General features: G+C 43.6%; 1 protein-coding gene across 6 annotated transcripts in view; it reads right to left on the bottom strand.

The window, feature by feature from the left end:
• LOC146501627 (prospero homeobox protein 1-like) overlaps positions 1-12,673 on the bottom strand; it is a 35,798-nt gene extending 23,125 nt beyond the window's left edge. The window contains exons 1-3 of one of the 6 annotated variants that reach the window (XM_085132322.1): positions 9,295-10,560; positions 8,069-8,138; positions 2,598-4,652 (exon numbers count right to left, since the gene is read on the bottom strand). In XM_085132322.1, coding sequence (XP_084988448.1) covers positions 2,598-4,586 — 1,989 coding nt within the window. In that variant the 5' untranslated portion in view covers positions 4,587-4,652; positions 8,069-8,138; positions 9,295-10,560. The other 5 variants (XM_085132325.1, XM_085132324.1, XM_085132323.1 and 2 more) reach the window with 5 other exon arrangements.
• Positions 12,674-14,739: the final 2,066 nt, after the last annotated feature.

Genomic DNA, 14,739 nt, shown 5'->3' with positions numbered 1-14,739 from the left:
AAGCCAGCAAACGCTGAACCACGCTGGGTTGGCTCCTTAAAGACCCTGTCTACTTTGTGTGATTCAGTAAGAGAGAGAGAGAGAGAGGGGAGAGTCAGTTGTATACGCAGCGAGGGTCTTGTGGGGGAAACCCTGGCAGGCTGGTGTTACTCTGACAGGCCTGGCCAAAAGAGCAGCACTTCACTTTCCACACCACACCATCTGCTCCGAGTGGAGGGGATACAATGGGATCCTCAGACAGAGCGAGCGAGAGGGAGAGGCAGGAGGAAAAGAGATCTCTGTTGCAATAAGGCAAGGTGGGATTTGTTTGAAGCCACGCTTTTACACTTAGATTAATTTGTTTTTGCTTTTTCAATTAGTATACGGGTCACTTCATCCCCCCCCTCTCTATGTCCTTATCGCCAAAATTAAAATTTGTTCTAAGACAAAGATGTTAAGGTCTCACCTCTCCGGTTATATCACCATACCACCTCCACTGAGCCACCAATTAAGAAGCTTCATATTTCCTAATGAGACATTTCTATTTCCAATTCACTCACAGCTTGCAAATGTAATTGTGATTGGACTTAGGGGTGGTGTGCAAGGCTATTATTTTGTCATGATGGTGCACTCACACCAGCTGGCCCACTGTTCGCCTGCCACATCTGACAAGACATCATCATTCTCACAACACTTCCCCAAAGCCCAAAGTCATGAGAGGAAAATAGCTGCTCTACTTCCTAATTCCAGGTGTAAGGACAAGAAAATTTGGAGTCGGACTGTGAACAAATGAGGAAATTGATAGCAGCCATCTGCTCCACAATACTGCCGAGACCTGGTGAACTTGAACACACCTCGCAAAATGTCTGACAAGCTGTCCCTGACTTCTGAGGCTCAGGGAAAAAAAAAACACACTAATGGAAGCTGCTAGAAAAACAGATGCAAATTCAAACAAACAAATTCATACATGTCACGCTAATTAAAATAAAGAATGCGCAAAACTATATCTCGTAAATGGCAAAACTTTGCTTCGAAACCTGTGGATTGAGAAATAAAATGTGAAAAAATAAAAACAAGCGCATGTCAAACACATGTGGACGTGTTCTTTCGATTCTTTTCCATTTAAGAGTACGTCTGTTAATGCCCTGAATTTATAAATGCTACAATGAAAGCCACAGCATCTGGCATATGTGGTTTGATTGTTCTCTACTTTCTCTCAGTCTCTGTATGTCTCTCTCTTTTCATCCCTCCATCGGGAGCCCGTAGAAGCAAAGGATTATGGATCTCTGGAAAGCGTTCACCCTTGGGTCAGAAGACAAGACAAGGCGAGGTAATGAAAGATAAACAGCTCGCTGCAAACACCTGTTAACGTCCGCTTCAAAGAAAAGACAGAAAGGAGGGAGGAGGGGGGGTGTGGGGGGTTGCAGGGAGGGAAAACAAAAAAAGAAGTATTTGGCTGCCAAGCAACAGCCGAAGGGCCCCCCGGGCTGTTGACAGATCTTTATGAAATGAAAAAAAGAGAGAAGAAACGACAATGATTGTGGGCTTTTTACAACAGCGATGGATGATAAGAGGAACACAAGAGAAAACACAAGCAATCATAAATATACATCTTTCCCGAATCCTCGGGCAAACCTTTTGTGACACGCACACACAAAAAGACACGCACAAGCGCATCCACGCACACAGACACACAAAAGGCTCGGCACTCAGGTGTGCACAAACAAGGGAACCAAAGTGTTAAGTGTACATATTCACTCGCTAATAATATCCACAACAGGTACAAAGCGGTAGGATTAATTAGTTAAGCACATAATGAATGTTAATGATACGAAGACAAAAAAAAGGTAGTGTGACGCCAATCAAACTTTTATGAGGGTTAAGGGGTGTTGAATACTTAGGGACTAAGGAGGTACACAGGAAACGGAGAAGGCACTGAATGTTTAAGCTATTAGTCCCGTGTCCCCAGGGGATTCAATTTGAGCCTCCCATAGGGGATAGCCTCTTTATCCACAGGGCATGATTGGGGCACACAGGGGTTAAACTATAAGGCAGGCTATATAACACTATTGTGTGCCAAGTTCCAGGAAGCTATTTTTCCAGGCCATTTTTATAAAGAGAATTGGGGTGGTTAATGTCGTGGGGGCCTAATCTTTTGCGAGTAAGCGATATGTGACAAGAAGGCTTTTAAAGCACTTAGGTTTGAAGATGGAAGAAAAAGCTGTAGGGTGCTGTGAGAAGGAAGAGGTATGAGTGTAAAAATAAATACAACAATGCAGTACAATGGAGAGGAGAACAGCAGTGGGAGGAAAAGTGATTCATCAACAATTTCTCAGTTTCTTAGGCTAGTTTCAAACATACTCAAAAAGATTTGATTTTTAACTCTTTGTGGCTCAGATGCAGTGTTTCGAACCTGTATCTATGGGGAATTACCACCAGAAATCAGATTTTTTCCCCCCCCTGGCTTACAGAGGCATGAGATAGTCTGATGCCTCTGTAAGTTGGGACCACACAATGTTAAAACATTTATTTATTTGGCCTTTCAAGCGTCAAACGCAGCTGAGACCGATAACACGCGCACACTCACACGCACACCACCCTGATTTGTTAAAGGATACATTGCTGCCTGAGTAGGGTGAGATGTCAGCCATGTCCTGGAGATCACTGCACTCAGACTTGATGAGGGACAGGGAGAGCCCCTCGGCTGTGCTGCCAGGGTGTGCTGGAGAACAAGAGCGATGGTGGTGCCCCAGGTGATGACCTGACGACATCTTGGTCCTCAAGCCGGTGCTTTCCCTGGACAGGTCCATGGAGTCTGGTGAATTACGGTCCTTGCCTGTGTAACTACCTGGGGGTGCGCCAAGAGGACTCTGGAAAGGGTAGCCCATGAGAGGCAGTGGAAAGGGGTGTCTAAATGATGGGGGGCTGAAGCCCATGGAGGCAGAGAGTGAGGAGGGGTGAAGGGCGGGGTGGTGGTTTCCACCGTGGGCACCCACAGCTGAGGCCTGGTGGTGGTGCTCACTGGGTGTTTTCCTCACTACTAAGGGCAGTGCCTCAGTTTGGTCATTGGTTGCGCCGGGGATCCCGGGCATGCTGGTAAAGGAGTCGAGCGGATTGGGAATGATGACATCGCCAAAGCACTGCAGCCTCTGGTTGGCGGTGTGAAAGTTGGGGTTGTCTCCATTGACAGCAGTAGGAAATCTTTCAGGAGGTATGGAAAGTGTAGGAAAGGCTTGCTGAGGTGTAGGGCGTGGAGGCTTTGCAAACACCTTAACCACTGTGTCCACCACCTGGGTCATGGCAGAATTGAGTTCCTGCTTCAGCGTTTCTGCCAGCTGTTTGCCTTCAGCATGCATCGAGGAACCCGGACCTCCGTGTCCTTTGTTCCTGCTAAGCCCTTCTCTTCTTGGCTTCTCTCCGTCAGCCAGCAGGGCTTGCTCCTGAAGCAATGCCCTCGCCCTGTCTATGAAATGGCCCGGATCCAGGTCAGACATCTCATTGTCTGAGCGCAAGTCATCTCCACCCCGATCGTCACCTCCGTTATCAGACCTTGCTGGGCTGTCCTCTGACATGTTTCCTATGTCATTGTGGAGGTCGTTGTGTTCTGAGTCATCAGTTGAGTCGTATATCTGAAAGAACTTCTCCTGCAGCTGCCGTAGTTGCTTCTGCATGTCCTCCAGCTGCAGTTTGAGCTGCCGTCGCTCTTCCTGCTTCTGTTCTTTTCTCTGGCATACCAGCTGGGTGAAGCTCTGCTGTTGTTGCTGTGGCAAACGCTGTTTACGCTTGTTCTCTCGGCTACTGCTGCACACCTCGCCTCCCCGTGGGCTGCTGGGGGCCTGCTGTTGAGACTGAGGAGGTGGGCAGTCCAGCTCCATGTCCCGTTCTCCATCCATATCATGGTCACGCTCATGACGGGTAGCAGCAGGTACTACCACGCTGGGGGAATGGCTCATGCCACGGATAATGTTCTCTACGCGAGCTCTCTTGGCACGCAGGTGTTCATCATTGAGACGTTCTATGTCAAAGGTGGCCAGGCCAGGAGGACGGCCAAATGGTGACAAACACTCTTGTGGGGTGCTGTCCTGGGAGGAGTTACTGCAGGCATCCTCTTGGGGAGCATCAGAACTTGCATTAGAGAGCCCTGATCCAGGGAAGCCAGAGTCCCCTCTATCACCCCTGTCCCCTCTTTCTCCCCTCTCAGGCCCTCCTCCATTTTTGGCGATGTTATTCTTGAGAAGCTGAGAGATAATGGTGGTGCCAGGGAAGGGCATCATGGTGTCCTCGTATGAGTTGGCCCTCTTCAGTAGCTTTCGGAGTACATTGGACTTGGACTCACTGTCACTAGCTGACACAACGCCAGGCCCACCATGTGGCTGCACAACGGAGCACTCCATGGAGTCGGTGTCTGATCCGTGGTGAGAATGGGAGCTCAAAGAGTTCATGGCACTAAAAATGGCTGCTTTGGCGCGGGCAATGTTATCAGTGGTGGCTGTGGTGACTGCTGCTGTGGAGGAGGATGTGCTGCCCACGGTCCGCTTAACACCAATGTCCACACGTCTTCGCTTGGTCTGTCTGTTCAGGAGGGAGTCGCTGTCATGGTCCGGCATCACGGGCTGCTGCTATTGGGCCATATCCCACACATCCAGTCCTCTAGGATCAAAGCCTCTGAGTACCTGGAGGGGGGGAAAAATCACAGCTGCATGACTCACCAAAGTGAAAAATATTTTCAGAATCTAACTCCCTCACTTTGGCCTGTCCTTAAGCAAGAACCAAAGCTGTACCAAAAAAAAAAAGAAAGAAAAAAGCTTAAACATTTTTTCATATACTGAAAAAGTCAGAATCCGTTAACCTCTAGAGAATTGGAGTAGCCGATTCGATGGGTCTAAACTAAAGATATTTCTCTCAAAGCAGCAGGGAACCTCGTCTTAGTTTCTGCAAGTGATGAACGTTAAACATTCATGATTACATTTAGGTAGTAAGAACACAGGGCTAAAGGGAGACGGGGTCAGAATTAGGCCTTGGCTCGACATTCCAGGGCAAAGTCCTACATTTTATCCTGTCCCATGTTACATGCTGCGCGACACTGAACCAATTCCCACGGAACACAAAGCTGCATAAAATTATGATAATTACTTAAGTACTTGTCCTCATTTCCATGATTGTGCAGTGAGAGCCAACGTAGGAGCTCACAAAATCAAATAAAAAGAAACAGGGTTAAGATCATCAAAAAACAAACAAAAAAAAACATGCAGGAGGAGGCCGTACACATTCTACGTATCACTTCACACACTTTACTGAAGCCTAAAACGCTGTCGGTCAATTTAACAAGAAATTTCAAAATATTTAAAACCACGTTTAGTCTTTGCGCAATTGTAAAAGTCCTGCATTCACATTAATCAATATGGCCATCATATCGTACTCAATGGGAAAAGTGACACAAAAAAGAAACACAAAATAGGCCTATTGATTTTGGTGCCAGCATGAGCTCACTTCTGTGTTTTTTGTTTGTCTTTTCATCTGGCAAGGGCAGTTAATTCTGCTCAAATGAATAGGTCACGCGGGTCAACTCTGGCAAGGAGCAACTTAAAGCGCTCTTACAAAAAACCCTAATGCCCTTCTGAAAGCAAAACGTTTTGTCAGTACAGGGCTGCATCAATAATGCTATGTAAGCAGCGGTGGCAGTGCCTCAGTCAGAGCCATATCAGATGCAGCCTATCTCGAATGTTATTGTCAGAAACAATTTAATGTTTCTGTAAAAAAATTACATATTTTGAGGTGAGTAATTTGTGAATTATTTCAGTGTTTTCTTAGGATAAAAGTGTAGGTGGGCATTTTTTAAAATTTTTTTTAAACAAGACAGTTTTTTGTCAGGACTCACAATGGCTCAGTCAGAAAATAATAAAATCTAATGAATTTAAGGTAACTTAATTTTTTATAGTGTGCAAACATAAAAAATATTGATTTGGCTCACATAGAAATGCAGCTGCAGTCATGTCACATGGCGGATTCAGATCTATGTTTATAGTTTAACATTCAAAGGCATTCATTTCGAAGGCTGTCTTTGAAGTGCAAGTGAAAGCAAACAGCAGGAGAAATTTCTCTCTTTTGATTCAGGAATACTTTTTCCTCAGCTCCGACTAAAAGAAATGTGTCATCTTTACATTGTCAGTGCATGTGAAAAGACTTTTTAAAAGACTTCTGTCTTGCCACTAAGGCTCACACTTTCACACTGCATGCACGCACGCACGCACGCACGCACACACACAAACACAATATTGCTGTTGGCTTTGTTGCAAACTGTGCAGTGTGGTGCACATGTTGCACATGGTATTTGATGTAATTCAGGGAGGAAAAATGACATTTTGTAGCAGATAAAACTGTGAAAGTACAGACTTACTGGATGCACACTGGGTTAAACTGTGACACCAGTATTCTAAAATAAAAATATTTGATAAATGCCTTTGGCTCAGGTCGTGATAGCCATATCCAGGCATACAGACAAGACCTGATACATCCACACGAGTAAAAAAAAAAAAAAAAGAAAGAAAGAAAGAAAAAGAAACGCACTTCACTGCCTCGGGAAACTTGCTTGAAATAGTCACCAGCACCTGTCTTTGCCGAACACGCACCTGTCCCCCATTGCCCATGCGCACTCTCACACTCTCTCGTTCTCTCTCCTAAAGAAAAAACACTTGCAACAATTTTAAGCATCTGTCATACTCACATACAGAAATTCACTCAAACTTAAAGGATACACCTTAATTAAAAACTCATAAACAATACACGCATAAACGGACCATTTAAACCTCTCACGGAAAAAAGGACAATGCAAAAAGTTTTTTTTAAAGGAGCAAAGTTCAAGTTTTAAACTCAATTAAAAAAAATTCTTTAAGGTTTGAACTAAAAGTCCGGCAACATTTCTTCAAGTGAGACTGAAATCTGTTGGTTTGGATATCTGTTTAGTTGCCAGCGAACAGACTTGGATATCAAAAGAGTTGCGCACACAATCGAAACACTGCGCTTTATCACATCTGTCCTAGAGAGCTACCGCACAAGATAGAAACCCCATTTACCAACCGGGAGGGCTGAGTACCTCGGTAGTTTACTGTGCAAGACTTTTTGTTTGACTTATCAATTAAAAAATACCGTAATGAGTCGAAATAAGACTTAGCCAATGGGACAAAGACAATATGAGGTCATAGCAAATTCACAGTTTACAATAAGCGCGGAGGAGAGCCAAACACATGAAGCCTAAAAAAAACAAAAAACAAAACCCAAAACAAAACCAAAAAACCAACCAAAAACAGCCCTTGTTAGAAATCACGATTCCTTTCGCACAAAAACTCGCTTCCCAAACTTACTTTTTTAAAGTTGGAAATCAACTTGATCTCTGTGCTTTGATGAGGAAGGCTGGGCTACCGCTCGCAAATCATCCTCGAGACAAACACGGGCTGCTCGCGCAACTCTCACCACAGATCAAGATGAGGGTACGAAACAGAGCAAATAATGTCGTATCGAAATGATTAGCAGTTGATTACCATAATAAATTTCCCCGTTAACGATGTTTGATTTGTTTATTTTTTCCGCCCACCGTGCGCAGGCGAGGCAGAACGAGAACAAGAGAGGGAGGTATCCGAGGACAAGGTTACTTACCCTTTTGATGAAGAGGGGGACAACCTGAACTCCTGCGGGGGGGAAAAATGAGAATACGCGCAGGGCACCGAGGATTGCTGTATGCTGGAATATAACAGTGTCTCAGAGAATGAAGAGCTGGAATAAAGTCGGCGACGCGAGCGAAAAGAACAAAATAGGGGAAAAATATAGAAGATGAAAAGAGCTCTTGCGCGTCGGTCTCTCCCTCTATCCTGTGCTGTGTGAAAGAGTGAGAGACATAGAGAGTATGCTAGAGAGAGAGAGAGAGGGAGAGAGAGCGCGAGACCGCGTGTATGTGTGTCTCCGAGGCGCACTGGATGCAGAGGACTGGATGCTGGAGCGCTCCTCCGCCACTAAGATCCACTTTAAGACACGGCTGAAGGAAACAGGAAGACGTACGCGTCATGAGCGGCGTGATGTAACGGTCGCAACCTACCAATAAGAAGCGTCCGTCGGGTCCGGAGAACAACTCGCTGAACTTGACCAGAGAATGGGACTTGAGCATGCTACCAAAGAGAGAGAGAGAGGAGGAGAGAGAGAGAAAAAAGGAAATAGCAGTCTTACTAATGTTTCTTCACAAATCACCGACGACGCGAGTAAGAATCGTTACACACTTTGATATGACACTTCTTAAGCAGCGGGGAAAATCACAACACACAGACACACACATACACATGGCTATGTTATTTCTTTTCATGGTTATTCTTTAAAAAAGAAAGTTTCTGTAATAAACGGTTTAAGCGCTGCGTAGTCCCAGGAAATGTGGAATAAAGTGTCAGTAGCTTCAGCCAAGATTTGGGATAAGAATGCTTTTGAAATAATAATTGTTGGTAATATGAATCAAATAAATTGATTCATTTCGAAACGGATTAAAAAACATATTAAAGTTATTGTTAACAGTAAACGTTGTACCGTTTTTACGCAAATGTCTCCAGACATCTTTCAGCCTTCGTTTTATTTGTTTGCAATAAATTTCAAATTAAAGGTCTCTTTTGGAATCCAGTTTTTTTTAACCCTTCTGTTATTTCAAGTTTCGATCATACTCGATTAGGCATTCTTTCAAACCCAGCCATCTTTAATGATTATAATACAATAATATTAACTGTGTAATTTGATCCTTGTATGTCAGAGGAAACGATGCACGGCGTATTTTTTATTTTTTTTTTAGATCAGTCATGGGTATATACCGCATATACTTTTTTGTTTTATTTTTATTTTTCCGGCAAAAACACTGCCACACGTTTAGACCGTGCATTCTCGTGGGGGACAAACAAGTTGGGGGTCACTTGAGTATTGGGGGATAAAAATGGCATGTAGAGATATTTTACGCACGCGGGTTTCTCATTGGTTGCACCCAAGTCTGATTAATGGACGAGTAAAGCAAAGCGGCACATCACGCTTACAGCTCTGCTTTTGAATTCAGATTATCCAGAGAAGCCACTGTCTGAATAAAACTAAACATCACTTTTGTAAAAAGCTCAATTAAGAGCCGAATATCGTCACGAAGCTTCTGTCAACTTGCTGTCACTAAAATATCCCCCGTTCGAAACCTAAAGATGAATTCTAACCTGGTGGTAAAACGAAGAAGAATAAAGAAAAAGAATTTACCTGTATGTTTGCAAACCAAATGATTTTCAACATAATATTAGTTTTTCCACCCACCTGTAACACAACCTTGCGCACAGTGACACCTGATCCTTTCCACGAGGCTTCTGATTTATGAAATGATGACGGCTGCTCGCTCTCAGTCCTCCTGCTTTCTTACAAACTGGATGCTTCATCATAACATAGCCGCTTTTGCGCGCGGCTAAATAAATGTTTTAACCTTCGACATTTACAACAGGTGATATTCACAATTTTTTCCTTAATATTACAAACATTTTACTGGGGCTGGATTTAATGTTTAGGATGGAGAGAATTATTTTTATTCGATTGTTTTTGAGGGTACATGGCACATTCATCTATACTGCTGATCTTACGTTCCAGGTTGGCAAATAATAGTTTTCAGAAGAAAATTATTATTATAATTAATATTATTATTATTATAGTAACGTAAAAACGTGATTTTCATTTTTTCTTTCTTTCTCAAATTATATTTAACAAATGTTTTTAAAACGGTTTAAAAAGTTCTTGCACAATTGCTCATGAAATCAGCTATTTTTATTCCAAGCTTCTCGTTTCGGACCCATTTTGTTGCACGTTTTTCTTTTTTCTTTTTTCTTTTTCCTTCTTTCTTTTTTCTTTTTTCTTTTTTTATCCTACTGAACAAACAGGATCCTAAAGTACTTAACGAGAAATCTTATTTTCCATATGCCCCTCTGTCAGGCGCCAAAAAGGAAAAGGCGAGTCTCTTTTCCATGTCGCAAGCAAGTGTTTTTTAGGACGAACGAATTGCAACGAAGTCAGCAAAGTTTGGTGTCTGGAGTGGCTTTTCCAAAGCAGGTGTCCCGGCCCCCCTCCTGCTCCCTAACTGGCCTGTGGCTGATTTGGCCTCGGCTCCCCTGGGTGCCGTCGGTGCGCACACAGGCTGGAAAAACAGGCCGGGACATTAAAGAAAGCGTGTTTGGAAAAGGAAGACTCGGATGAGGTGTAGAGGAAACGTGTGGTTTAACACTGGCTGCTCTTATCGCGGCCCATTCCAGGTGGATCAACCCGTGGATTTGTTTCAAACTCCCTCTCTCCTCCCCACCACCACCACCTCTTTTGGATCGAGTGCGACACACCTCGATGCCCAAGACTGATAATACGCTCTGACATTGCGCACTGATGGCCGAATTTACTGACATATTTATTAGAGCTGTGCCCAAATGCAGAAGGAGGGAGGCTACAAAAACAATATTTCTCCCAGAGGTGTTATAAAGCCACATTTTTATCTCGTGCTGAGTGGTAATAAGTGCACGCACTCGGCGCATGGTATGTCGAAGTGGAGAGGAGCCAGTGGATTTTTCCTTAGTATGAATTTAGATCAATGTCGCCATTATTATTATTATTATTATTATTATTATTATTATTATTATTATTATTATTATTATTATTATTATTATTGTGTATTATGTCCTGGTGAATTGAATGTGAACAGACCTAAGCCGGTGGAGATTTCCTGAATTTAAGTTTCCTGAATTAATGAAATAATGAATATTATTTGGCAGAAGAAGAAATCTCTTGAGCAGCAGTTATAAAATGACCTTAATCAGATAACGACTTGATGAGCTCCTACAACAGCTCATTTCTTTTCAGAGAGACAGTTTTTGGAGAAATGAGAGAGCGACACAGAGAGAGAGAGGGAGAGAGGGGGAGAGAGAGATTTGCGAAATCATAAGCAGGGCGAGATGGTAGCGCTAAAAGCTGTTTTGTTCCGGAGAGGTCTCCGGGTCCCTGAATAAAAAGGTTTAGGAAACAGGACAGAGGAGAGGAGGATTTCGGGATTCGAGTGTAATAAGTGAGTAGGAGTCTGAAGTCCTTGTTGGGCCTCATGTCCAGGACTTAATGTATTCAGCTTTCACGGCGGAGATGAGGATGCAGGAGGAAAATGTGCACTTGTTTTTGTGGTCAAGGTAAAATGGAATCTGAAAAATAAGAAAGGTCCATAAGGCCCCAGCGCTGTAGTAAAATAACAGCAATTTACACATGTTTATTAATGATATTACTCCTTGGCTACCGGGTTGTGATAACTGGCACAGTGTGTTTACCCCCCCCCCCCCCCCCCACTCCGCAACCACTACCACCCTCCGTGACCCACATCTCTCTTTCTAGGCTACAAGTAGTGGCGATTATGGAGGCGTGTGCTTGTGCGCGTGCGTGCAAGAGGTGGCGGGGGTTGGGGTCATCCTCTATCGCCTGTTTTATGGCAGTTCACACGCACGCACACAAACACACACTATCTCAAATTCAAATATGCTTTATTTGCATGAATGGGTATTGGCCATAGCTGCAGAAGCAAATGTATGACACAACATAAAGAGAAGCTAACAGGGAAATATGAGATGCATGTGCAAACCAAACACGGAGCAATGATAAACAGTGACACACACACACACACAGACACACACACACACACACACACACACACACACACACACGAGGACTGCATATGTAAAAATATTTCCATATATATATATATATATATATATATATATATATATATATATATATATATATGTTTACTCTGACATTCGGGATAAGGTCTGGGGGATAAAACACACCTTTCTACAGATTAACCCAGTTTCCAACAGTTAGGTATGAACCTGTTCGCTCAAACATCTCATGGATCTCCTTGTCAGGCCTGCCTGAAAATAATAGCCAATTAAAAGAATGCTGCTCAGTGAGGCTGACGGGAATATGGCTGCAGTCGAACTCATTAAAACCACAGATGCCGCATATTCCGAACATCGTACATCTGCTTTGGACGCGTAAAATCTGACTATAGCTTTACGTTAACGTGTCGCTCTGATTTCTGTTAAGTCTGAGTAAATTATTTCTTGGGAGAATCTTTTTTTTTTTTTAATCACTAGCTATGACGGGAGCTGGGCTAAAGTCAACAGGAACGAAGGGCGCACTCACACATATCAGCACACACACCCACACACACACATACAGAGGGGCACACACACAGCGCCTTGGAGGTGCTTGGGCGAACAGACATGCTGGGAAATTGCCTGGAACTGTATTAAGCCTGACGTCCTTAAAACAAACAATGGCACCATGAAATAAGGGCTTATGCGCTCAAAGTCAAAGAGCCCCTTTAGCAACTCTCTCTGTTTATCTCTCCCTCTGTCTGACACACACACAAGCTCTCTCTCGCGCGCGCACGCACTCACCATTTCTTGGGGGGTTACACACTCAAGCTCGCAGCTCCATCGGGAGGGGACCAACTTTGCTCCTATGAACTCTCACCTGTCAACATAGAGCAGAGGACTTTACTTGGTAAACATGAAAGGACTTTAGCTGTTTACTTCTGGCGGTGACTTAGCCTGATTTATCCCACTGCAAGGCCACGGTCACAGCTAGTTATGCGAGTGCTTTTCAAGGCGAGGTTAAATCCACACCGATCCCCGTTCAATAATGGGACGATTTGAATGCGTAGCTGCATTTTCAGAGACTTCAGTTATTTCCACTGGTCACCTGTCTGTGCCAGTCCAAGCTGATTTGACTGGATTAAAGTGACACATCCAACGTTTGGTGTGGCTTAAGATGCCATCGCCCCATATAAGTTATGATTACACTAAAAATCTCGTCATTTTTCGAATTTAAAAACAACTCTTTACCAATGAACTCTGATCATATGTTTGTTTGTTTTTATCAAACACGGTGGTCCCGTGTCCACAAATAAAGCAGCATCACTTTCTATGTTTTTCGGTGTAGTGTGGCATCAAGCTCCGCATCTGCACCACCTCTGCCTGCAGTTCTTCTCTTTTTCCCCCCATTTTTAAAAAAATATACTGCCACAGCCACAGAGCTCCCTGAATATGCTGTTTGAAAAAAAAAAAGGAAAGGCAAGAGCTGTAACAGATAAGCGGCGGTCTGTTTTCACTCCTCTGATCAGCGGTAATTATATTTGTTGGCGTGGAGGCAAGTGGTCCTCCCCGGGGGGCGTATTGTACTCGACTCACTCCATGTCATAAAACAAAATTACAAGGAAAGGAGAAGATATCCTACAATAACAGAGGTGAGTCATGAAATCAAAGAGGAGCTAAATTAAATCTGAAGAGGGGGGGGGAAGTCACGGAAAATACATTAGGGCTATGAAGGACAAGGGCAGGGGGCCTCAAATAAAACGCAGGTTAATGAGTTTTTAATAGCTTCTACGACTATATGGTTGGTTAAAAGGCACACATACACCTACCCTGACACACACACACACACACACACACACACACACACACACACACACACACACACACACACACACACACACACACACACACACACACACACACAAAGCCTTCTCCACCTCACTGAGACATTTAAGAGTAATTAGTGATCATTTAAGCTTACCTGTGCTTCAGTCTATCTGCACTTACCCAAATACTATAAAGAGAGGCGTCTATATGGTCTATAGTGACAGGCTTAAGTAGCTTTAAAGTGCCTCTCTCACCACATATTAGTCTCCGGTTATAAGTTTAGCTCTTTGAAACAGTCTGCTCTCCTGTTACAGTAGTGGGCATTCACACTTCTCCTCCTACCTGTTGGCACCCTCTTGTCTGCTTTATGTATCTGCGTAACCTCTGACCTGCAGCGTGGATGTGTGGCCTGCTTTACTCAGCAGGACCTCCCCAGCAGAGTGGCCTTTCGCTGGTGACCTCTCACTGACCTTTCACACCAGAGGAGCTCAGTCTGCCTTAGCAGAGGTCAGCGGGAGGGTAAGAGTTATAATTGGCCTGTAAACACATACATGGAAACAGAGACACACATAAACACACACACAGACTAACACTCACCTTTGAGGAGAGTGCTGATTTCTGGTTACTCGTTGCCAGCTTATCAAAAATAAACACAACTCAAATAGGGAAATATTGTTTTTCTTGTGCTCCTCTGTGTGTCTGCTCACTGTAGTTACTTTGCAAATTAAGATTTGACATCAAATTAAATTTACCTAGTTTGTGGACTGTGACGATCAACTCTTATGTATATTACCAGTACATAAATTTACTATACTTAGATTACATTAAAATGTTGCAAGGAGATATTATACCATTGAGTTATAATGCACAATGTAGGGGTCATTTTTGTGACTTTTACTTAAGTAAAGGATGTCACTACTTGTTCCACTAGTGTGAATTTCACCATGACATTACTTTACCGTCTCCCATAGTTTTTCTATTAGTTACTGTGTTTTACATTACCTATAGGATTGAGTGTTAATGTATGCATGTAGCTTGTAATTACGCACCATCTATCCTCTGTTGGGCCATGCATGAACATGCCCCAACCACAGGTTAAAAACCAGCAGCCTCAAACTGCTCATTTACGTTAATGCACACACACACAGAGGGCACGCACACTCGAGAATCTGCTGTGCATATACACGGGCTCATGTTAATGCAAACGCGTACACACGCACACGGCGTTTTCAAAGACTTCCCTGTGGACAGAAGCGTCTGCCAGCGC

The sequence above is a fragment of the Neolamprologus multifasciatus genome, chromosome 15, assembly GCF_963576455.1.
Source record: "Neolamprologus multifasciatus chromosome 15, fNeoMul1.2, whole genome shotgun sequence".
In the NCBI taxonomy this organism is placed as follows: domain Eukaryota; kingdom Metazoa; phylum Chordata; class Actinopteri; order Cichliformes; family Cichlidae; genus Neolamprologus; species Neolamprologus multifasciatus.
The sequence above is the reverse complement of the archived record's forward strand: the minus strand, read 5'-3'. Positions and strand labels throughout refer to the sequence as shown.